The sequence below is a fragment of the Bison bison genome, unplaced genomic scaffold (genome assembly GCF_000754665.1).
Source record: "Bison bison bison isolate TAMUID 2011002044 unplaced genomic scaffold, Bison_UMD1.0 scf7180017864375, whole genome shotgun sequence".
Classification (NCBI taxonomy): Eukaryota; Metazoa; Chordata; class Mammalia; order Artiodactyla; family Bovidae; genus Bison; species Bison bison.
Window position 1 is genome coordinate 4,326,116 of NW_011494947.1, and position 9,754 is coordinate 4,335,869.

At 55.0% G+C, this 9,754-nt stretch overlaps 2 protein-coding genes across 2 annotated transcripts in view; one reads left to right on the forward strand and one right to left on the reverse strand.

The window, feature by feature from the left end:
- Window positions 1–2,440: 2,440 nt before the first annotated feature.
- On the forward strand, window positions 2,441–7,673 carry LOC105000894 (chromosome unknown open reading frame, human C9orf114; the record flags this gene model as incomplete). Its single annotated transcript, XM_010856963.1, has 9 exons — window positions 2,441–2,619; window positions 2,856–2,945; window positions 3,049–3,098; window positions 3,324–3,454; window positions 4,538–4,610; window positions 4,718–4,816; window positions 5,288–5,390; window positions 5,552–5,699; window positions 6,686–7,673. Coding segments are annotated over 9 exons (942 nt in total), but the record flags the coding sequence as incomplete, so codon positions are not given.
- ENDOG (endonuclease G) overlaps window positions 6,843–9,754 on the reverse strand; it is a 4,107-nt gene continuing 1,195 nt past the window's right edge. The window contains exons 2-3 of the mRNA XM_010856964.1: window positions 8,581–8,756; window positions 6,843–7,190 (exon numbers count right to left, since the gene is read on the reverse strand). Coding sequence (XP_010855266.1) covers window positions 6,908–7,190; window positions 8,581–8,756 — 459 coding nt within the window. The 3' untranslated portion in view covers window positions 6,843–6,907. The remainder of the gene's footprint in view (window positions 7,191–8,580; window positions 8,757–9,754) is intronic.

Sequence of the window (9,754 nt, forward strand, 5' to 3'; positions counted from 1 at the left end):
GACCCCATGGCCTGTAGTCTACCAGGCTCCTCTGTCCATGGGATTCTCCAGACAAGAATACTGGAGTGGGTTGCCATTTCCTTCTCCAGGGGATCCAGGTTTTGAACCTGGGTCTCTTGCATTACAGGCAGATTCTTTACCACCTGAGCCACGAGGGAAGCCCCCAGCTGTTAACACCCACTTCTATCCAGGGAAAGAAGTATATAGATACAGTTTTACAGAAGTGAGGCTGCTTAATCCATGCACTTCTGGACCTGGTTTTTCCAATCCTACATTGTGTCCTTCTGTACATCTGCATCTACCCTAACAAATTGTATCTTTCCTGCTTGGTCAGCCCCAGAATTCTGGAGTATTCAGTTCAGTTGCTCAGTCGTGTCCGACTCTTTGCAACCCCATGAACTGCATCACTCCAGGCCTCCCTGTCCATCACCAACTCCCGGAGTTCACCCAAACCCATGTCCATCGAGTTGGTGGTGCCATCCAGCCATCTCATCCTCTGTCGTCCCCTTCTCCTCCTGCCCTCAATCTTTCCCAGCATCAGGGTCTTTTCCAATGAGTCAGCTCTTCGCATCAGGTGGCCAAAGTATTGGAGTTTCAGCTTCAGCATCAGTCCTTCCAATGAACACCCAAGACTAATCTCCTTTAGGATAGACTGGTTGGATCTCCTTGCAGTCCAAGGGACTCTCAAGAGTCTTCTCAAACACCACAGTTCAAAAGAATCAATTCTTTGGCGTTCAGCTTTCTTTATAGTTCAACTCTCACATCCATACATGACCACTGGAAAGACCATAGCCTTGACTAGAGGAACCTTTGTTGGCAAAGTAATATGTCTGCTTTTTAATATGCTGTCTAGGTTGGTCATAACTTTCCTTCAAAGGAGTAAGCGTCTTTTAATTTGATGGCTGCAATCACCATCTGCAGTGATTTTGGAGCCCAGAAAAATAAAGTCAGCCATTGTTTCCACTGTTTCCCATCTATTTGCCATGAAGTGATGGGACCAGATAGTTTTCTGAATGTTGAGCTTTAAGCCAACTTTTTCACTCTCCTCTTTCACTTTCATCAAGAGGCTCTTTAGTTCTTCTTCACTTTCTCCCTTAAGGGTGGTGTCATCTGCATATCTGAGGTTATTGATATTTCTCCCGGCAATCTTGATTCCAGCTTGTGCTTCCTCCAGCCCAGTGTTTCTCATGATGTACTCTGCATATAAGTTAAATAAGCAGGGTGACAATATACAGCCTTGACGTACTCCTTTTCCTATTTGGAACCAGTCCTGTTCCCTGACCTGCATACAGGTTTCTCAAGAGGCAGGTCAGGTGGTCTGGTACTCCCATCTCTTTCAGAATTTTCCACAGTTGATTGTGATCCACACAGTCAAAGGCTTTGGCATAGTCAATAAAGCAGAAATAGATGTTTTTCTGGAACTCTCTTGCTTTTTCGATGATCTAGCGGATGTTGGCAAATTCTCTCTGGTTCGTCTGCCTTTTCTAAAACCAGCTTGAACATCTGGAAGTTCACGTTCACGTATTGCTGAAGCCTGGCTTGGAGAATTTTAACCATTACTTTGCTAGTGTGTGAGATGAGTGCAATTGTGTGGGAGTTTGAGCTGTTTGGCATTGCCTTTCTTTGGGATTGGAATGAAAACTGGCCTTTTCCAGTCCTTTGGCCCCTGCCGATTTCACGGGTGTTTTTAGTCGGGAGTATTAGGGGCCTTATTTTACTCTGTAAGCCCAGTGGTTGTTAGTGGTGGTGGTGACAGCAGGGACAGAAGCTGAGCACGTCTGCTTTCTCAGACACCAGGAAAGCCCTTTATCTCATGTGGCTCCCTTTGGACGATTCTGGGAGCACAAGTGTGGTACTTTTTCTGAAGTCTGCTGTTCTGCCTTTTGTGTGACCTTGGGTCATGTATTTGACTTCTTTAGGCTAAAGGTTCCCTGACTGTCTGTGGGGATCATGGTAGTACCTACTTCCTAGGGTTATTGGTTAAGTTTATACCCATAAAAGGCACTAAGAATTATTATTATTATTTTTTAATTTTGGGGAGGCTGCTCTGCAACATGTAGGATCTTAATTCCCCAACCAGGGATTGAACCCATGCCCCTTGCATTAGCAGCACAGAATTTTAACCACTGGACCACTGGGGATGTCCAGTAAGAATAAATACTCTCATTATTATCCCATTTTGATGCCTGGAGAACTGAGGCAGTAGGGGGCAGAGGATGTGAATATAGGTCAATGCCTCTAACCACTCCCTGTCATAGCTAGTGGTACATCCTGTTTATGGGAGCTCTGGAGACCCCCAAGTTCATTTTCTTCCTGGGGAGATTGAGATCTATGCTACTTATTTCAAAAATCCTCCCAGTAAGAAAACTTTCTAACTCTAGGCCCTAGGATTAGAGGAAGGGAGGGGAGAGATGGCCCTGGCTGCTCCAGCTGACCATGAACACCCTTGTCCTCCCCAGGGCGGCACTACACCCTGAGCGTGGCTCTGCCAGGCTCTATCCTGGACAATGCCCAGTCACCGGAGCTTCGCACCTACCTGGCCGGCCAGATCGCCAGAGCCTGCGCCATCTTCTGTGTGGATGAGATCGTGGTGTTCGATGAAGAAGGCCAAGATGCCAAGTGAGGGGCCTCCAGCAGGGTCCCGGCAGGTGCAGGGAGAAGGGAAGGGCTGCCAGGATTGGCTGGGCTGCACTTCTTTCCCCGCCTTCTTGCCTGGCCGAGAATCCTGTCTGAATGCCCCCACTGTCACCCTGGTGGGTCAAGTTGCAAAGCAGGGGCACTGCTGAGGTCATACTTGGGGTGGGAGAGCTCTCTAAGAGAACCCGGTGGGCTGGACCCCTGTCTTTCTTTCCTAGGACTGTGGAGGGGGAATTCAGGGGAGTTGGCAAGAAGGGGCAGGCGTGCGTGCAGCTGGCCCGGATACTGCAATACCTGGAATGTCCACAGTAAGGACACACCCCCCAGACCGGAGCGGAGGGGCGGTCACGGTGCAGGTTGCGCGGGACATGGCCTCCCTGGGAACTTCCTGAGCTCTGCGTTCTTTCCTAGGTACCTAAGAAAGGCCTTCTTCCCCAAGCATCAGGATCTGCAGTTTGCAGGTAAGGCTGGGGGAGGGGACCTGACCCCCATTTCGCATGGATCCTCCTCCAGGCCCTGAGAACTCATGGTCCAGTTGGGAAAGCAAGACCTGTGCCTCATGGCACACTGAGCTGGATCCTGGACCAGCGTTCCCAACCTCATCACCCACCCACCTGCCCCACCCCCCGCCACCCCCGTGCGCCTCTGCACCTCCCAGATTCTTCCTGGCCCCTCTACAACCGCAGGGCTCCTGAACCCCTTGGACAGCCCTCACCACATGCGTCAAGATGAGGAATCTGAGTTCCGAGAGGGTGTTGTGGTGGACCGGCCCACCCGGCCTGGCCAGGGCTCCTTTGTCAACTGTGGCATGAAGAAGGTAGGAACTGGAGTGGGTATTGAGACATGCTTCCCAGACACTCCCTGGGTTTGGAGGGCACGTAAGGGGATCCCTGGCCCCGGGCCTCTCTGCCTGCCAGGCCCCCACTGATGTAGATTTGAGCCAGAGAAGTGCCTAAAATAGGGCTCAACAGATAGAGCCAGGAGCAAAATTTACTGGTTTGTTTTTTTTTTGAAAAGCATATCAACAGAAGCGAGCCTTTGTGCTAAAAACAAACCAAAACAAAACCCTGCAAAATCAAGTTCAGAGTCTCTCTGGGGCTGTTCCAGTGTGATGCCAAGCTCTGGATTGGAGCATTCATTTCCCATTTATTAATCTCATGTCTCCTAGAGTCAGAGGCAGAAACATTTAAATGTATGGGGATCCCCTCCCCTCAAAAAGAACAGACCTGAGAGAACTGGCCGAAAGCAGACCAGGATACCCAGACTCAGATGAACGGAGAAACACATGTGAAACCCTCCAAGGAGAAAGCCATTCTAAATTCAAAATTGGGACAAGGGACTTCCCTGGTGGTCCCGTGTTAGGACTGAGCTTTCACTGCCAAGGGCACTGGTTCAGTCCCTGGTCAGGGAACTAAGATCCCAGAATCCCGCAAGCTGTGCATCGAGGCCAAAATAAAAACGTAAATTGGGACACAACACAGACATCAGGGGTCCTTCATCACAGCTCGCACGTGGTCAGCATTCACTTCATGCCAACCCCGTGCAGTGTAACAATAGCTGTTGTTTATGGAAAGTCTTCTATTGACAGATGAGGAAACCAAGGCTCAGAGGAGTAAAGTGACCACATAAGCACCCCAAAATGTAGGAAACTGGGATTTTATCCCAGAAATACTTCCTGCTTTGTGCCAGGCCTGGACTGATCCTTTTCACCCATATCATGGGGTAGTCATTTTGCAAGAGTGGTCTTTTGTGAGCAGGTCTGGCCCCAGGCTCTGGGGAGTAGGGCACAAAGGGTGACCTGGACCCCTGAGATGCCCCCGTGTCTGGGAGAGGAGTGACCCCTGCTGTCCTGCACTGGGGGTGGGGGTGGAGCAGCAGGTTTTTTCTGGCTTTCTCCCAGGAGGTGAAGATTGACAAGAACTTGGAGCCTGGACTTCGGGTGACAGTGCGGCTCAACCAGAACCAGCTCCCAGGTATCCTAGAGCGTCCCCAGCCCAGCCAGCCTGCGGGCTCAGGGCCACTTCCTGCCACTTCCTTGTCCCCTCACCCCATCTTTACAGCATGTCTGCTTCCTCTCCAGAAAGTAAGACCTACCGGGGGAAGGTCGTGTCGTCGCAGGACCCTCGGACCAAAGCTGGTCTCTACTGGGGCTACACAGTCCGCCTGGCCTCTTGCCTCAGTAAGCACAGAGCCTCCTCCTATGAACATCTGTCTTCTCTCTGTCTGGGGGACCTCAGAGAGCCCTGCTTGACCCAGAAGTCAGACTGGGATACTAATCCTGCTAACATGCTGTGTGTCCTTGGGCAAGTGCCTTTGCCTCTCTGGGCCTCAAGTGCACTGCCTGGGATGCTTTTAAGGACTCCTGAGGCAAAGCATCTTTAATGATGTCTGCCGTGGGGCTGGGAATGGGGGCAAAAGGGCCAGAGGAGTCAAAGGTATGCCATTTATTTTTGGAGTTCCTTCCTCCCCAGCCTCTGCTGTTCTCCAGGCTAGCTCAGGCATAGTCTCTGCCCGCTCCATCCCTGACTTTCCAGCAGGAATGCAGGCTGTGGCTCCCTTGTTGCCACCACCACCCCCCCACACACACACGCACCCAAGTGACAGTGGCTTGGGGGGAACAGGGTCCCCAGTGAGCTGGCCTCCCCGGCAGGTGCTGTGTTTGCTGAGGCCCCCTTCCAGGACGGCTATGATCTGACCATCGGGACGTCAGAGCGAGGCTCAGATGTGGCCTCTGCCCAGCTTCCCAACTTCAGGTGGGTCCAGCCAGGGGGCAGGGCACGGAGCAGGGGACCGGACTGGCGGGGACACAGCAGAACGGGCTGGGCCCTGCTACGTATGGGGGCGCTGAGAGCCCTGTGGGTGGCATTCAGAGGGCCGTGATGGGCAGCCAGTGATCCCCTCCTGTGGGCAGCAGGCACGCTCTCGTGGTGTTTGGGGGCCTCCAGGGGCTGGAAGCTGGAGTGGATGCCGACCCCAACCTGGAGGTGGCTGAGCCCAGCGTCCTCTTCGACCTGTATGTCAACACCTGCCCCAACCAGGGCAGCCGCACCATCCGCACAGAGGTGAGCCACCCACCTCCCTGACCTCCCGGCCCTGCCTCTTCACCACCAGCAGGGCCCAGAGCCCCTCCCTCTGGCCAAGGGGGTTGCAGCTCTCTCCCTGTCCCTCATCTCGTCCGGGGCTGCCCTGAGCCAGCCTTCTGGGGCAGTCCCCTCACCCCCTCAGCCTCTCCCTACAGCAGAACTACAGCAGGGACGAGCTAAGAGTGAGCTGGAAGCCAGGAATGCTGGTTTTGGTGCCCGTCCAGCTGCTCCCAGGCTGGCTGACCCAGGACACCCACCACCCCTGCTCTGGGCCTGTTTCCTTAGCTGTATGCTCCGTGTCCCACTCCCTGTGTCTGACCGTGGTGGGCAAGGCAGCCCTCCTCGCCGGCACCTGTCTCCAGGGGGACAGGATGCAACCTTCTCTCAGAGCCTTCCACCTGGGCAGCATGGAACGCTGTGCCTGTAGGCACCTGCTGGGGTGCCTACAGTGGTGACCAAACACGTGGACAGCCTCAGTCTCCCTGACCCCGGGAGCCCGGCCAGGGCCGGGTACTGTGCACTTCCAGTCTCAGGCAGGAACCCTTGCTCCCACACTTCCGAGGGCCCTCCTGCCCATCACCTCCCCCTCCCCGGCTGACCCTGGGAGGTGGGTATTATGATCAGCCCCATTTTACAGACGAGGAGACTGAGGAGCAGAGAGGTGAGGCCCTTTCCTGGCAGGGCCTGCAGGTGGCCAGTGACAGTAGGCGAAGCTGAACCTGTCTCCCCCCTCCCCACCCGCCTGCCCTGGACCCTGCTGATGGCAGCATACCCCATGGGCCGGGGTCCTGGGCGGTGCCTCCCCACCCGCCTGCCCCGGACCCTGCTGATGGCAGCATACCCCATGGGCCAGGGTCCTGGGGAGTGCCTCCCCACACCCCCCAGACCCTGCTGATGGCAGCATATGCCAAGGGCCGGGGTGCTGGGCGATGGGGCCACAGCCTGTTGCTCTGCTTGTCTTCCAGGAGGCCATCCTCATTTCCCTGGCTGCCCTGCAGCCTGGCCTTACCCAGGCAGGTGCCCGGCCCAGCTGAAGGTTCTGTGGGGCCCAGGATGGCAGAAAAGCAGCAGTGAAGCCAGAGGTTCCCACGGGTTACCTGGACAAACATACTCGAGACTTGCTTCCAAAAATAAGGACTTTTCAGTTCACTCAGCCCCTCAAGCCCACAGTCCAGCTGGGGCTGCCCTTACTTGCTGCCAGCAGTGATGGCCTTCAGGCTGCCCGCCCGTGCCAGGATGTTTGGCACAAAGAGCAGCCCAGAGGCCCGCTCAATGCTCTCAATGGGCACCAGGAAGTGCTCCAGCGGGATTGCCTCATCCACCGGCGCGTTGGGCATCACATAGGAGCGGAGTTCTATCTGCCCACCTGCCGCCTCCAGGATCAGCACCTTGAAGAAGTGGGTGGGCACCGCCACGTGGTTCTTGCCAATGACTTGGTACTTCACGTAGGACTTCCCGTCAGCCTCCGTCCTGTAAGCAGACCCAGGCACATGGCCTTTCAGGACTCCCAGGGGCTTGTTCAGACCCAAGGCCACCACCTCCAGGAAGCCTTCCCTGATTGGACCTCCAGTTTGTGTCACCTGCAGGACCACCCTCTCCGCATGAGGCTTCTCTGCCTTGCTTGGCTCACCCAGGAGACTGGGAGCTCCGGCAGGGTAGAGACTCATTCCTCCCCTGTTTCCTCATGTCCGACACTGTGTTCAAGGAGAGTGGGTGGTGGCAATAAACACTGCAGAAAGAATCGGGCCTTCATTCACATCCTCCTTGTGGACACTTGACTAATGTCTATCTCTCCCTGTGGAGGTGGAGGATGTGATAGCAGCATGCCCAGCACCAGCACATGGCCTGGGGCAGAGCAGGTGCCCAGAACACTGGACAGGTGACTCTGGCTAAGTTTCCGAGGAGTCCACTCCATTTCAGCAGCCCAATTAAAGTGTATCAGTGCCTCCACAAGCCTGTGCTGAGTCCTTACTAGGGTGACATCCACCATCCCACTGTCCCTTAAACAACCATCTGGTAGATAACAGGTATTATCCCCATTTTACAGGAGAGGATGTTGAGGTTGTTTGCCCAGGGCACCCAGAGACTGAGGCTTTGCTGGTGACTCAGTGGTAAAGAACTCGCCTACCAATGCAAGACAATGTGGGTTTGATCCCTTGGTCAGGAAGATCCTCTAAAGAAGGGAATGGCAATTTTCCAGTATTCTTGCTCGGGAAATCCCATGGACAGAGGAGTCTGGCAGGCTTCAGTAGCCCACCAGGCTCCTCTGTCCATGAGATCACAAGAGTCAGACACAACTGAGCGACTAAACAAAATCAAGCCCAGAGACTAGGTGACAGGGCCTGGGTTCCGACCCCAGCAGAGCCAGCTGCTTGGCCACAGTCCCTTGCCTCACTCATCCCAGTCCTCAGCAGAAAAATCATCCAGCAAGCCCAGGGAGCTCAGTCCTTCCATCTGGGAGGCCAGGCAAGCTGCACAGGGACAAAAGTGAAGGCTCAGCGTCAGGAAGACAGAGTTCAAAGCTGGCTTCAGGAAGGGATGCCCCCAGCAGAGGAGACGGAAGGTGAGAACCCCATGCAAGGGTTGCTATCTGGGCAGAACATGAGTTAGGTGGCTGTGACAAGCGATGATATAGGAGAGGAACAAGGGCAGATTCAGGGCTTGGTACACACAGGCAGAGATGTGGGTACCCCAAAGTTCTCTGTAGAGTAGAATCGGGGGCTCAAGGTAAGGAATGGACAGACTTGCCCAGAAACCAGATGAATGGGGACCTAGCGGTCTTGACACAGAGCCTGGGGGGAGCCTGGGTGGGGTGACCGGGAGGTGCCACTGTCCCCGGCCAGCCCAGCTCTAGCCTTACCTGGGCAGGAAGAGTGGCCCGGTGCAGACATAGACATTTTGGTAGGTGCGGGTCAGACTGCGGCTGTACTTTTCCAGGTTGTTCCAGGCATTTTGGTTGAGGTGCGGCACCTGGCAGGAGAGAGGGGCTTCTGTGAGACTAGCTGGGACACTTGTAGTCAGAGGGCTGCCCCAGGCCTAGGGGCAGGCACTAGCACAGAGCCAGAAGGTTCCAGCAGGGGGGTAGGGGTGGGGAAAAGCATGCAGAGGAAAGGAAGGTTCGTGGAAAGAGAGTCACTTGGCCCAGACAGCTCACAGCGGTGCTAGCTGCCCCCAACCCAGATTGGGAGAACTAGCATCCCAGGTCTCCAAGCTGTTTCTCAGCCCCAAAGAGCCGTATGAAAGGGCAAATCTCCCAGAGAGAAACAGGCTTGTTCCTGCCCCAGGAGCTCATGGGAAAACCAGCTCTTTCAACCATCTCTCCCTTCCTTCTCCCAAAGTCTGAACTGCAGAGCCCAGCAGGGAAAGTCAGAAATCTGACTCCACCACCTGAGCTCTCAGGTCCTCAGCACAGTGTCCAGTCAAATGGGTGGGGGTCTCTGCTCCTGGGTGAGCACCAGTCAGCTCAGAAGCTGGGACCTCACAAGTCTCACTCAGAGCCCCACCATCCATCTCCAGGCGGGTGTCAGGCCCTGGTGGGAACAGGGCTAGAGGAAGGACGGCTAGTTCAGGGTGCACAGTGACTGCTCCTAACGGCCACTGCGGGCACCTATCTATCCTTTTACTCCCGGAAGGCAGGCAGGGTAGGGCGATGGAGTAAAAAAAAGCTCAGGGTCCCCTAGACAGACTGCCTAGGTCTCCTCCCACGGTGTGACCCTGGGTCGGTCACTTTGTCTCGCTGAGACTTTCCTCATTATAGCTCTTCTTTACTAAATGCTTGCCAAGAGCCAGGAAGCGTGCCCTGTACTTTCATGTATGTAGACAGTTATCTTCAGTTCCTCGGCGCTACTGCAAGAGGCAGGTGAGTAACAGTTTCATCCTGATTTCAGGGAGGCACCCAGGGCCCTCGGATTAAGATCAGAGAGCCCTGGGTGCTCAGTGCCCCACCGCTCCATCCCTCCCGCCGGCGGCGCGCGGTGCTTGTGGCCAGGCGCCTGACCTAGAGGGCGCACAACTCGGCAACTCTCCCATTCTGC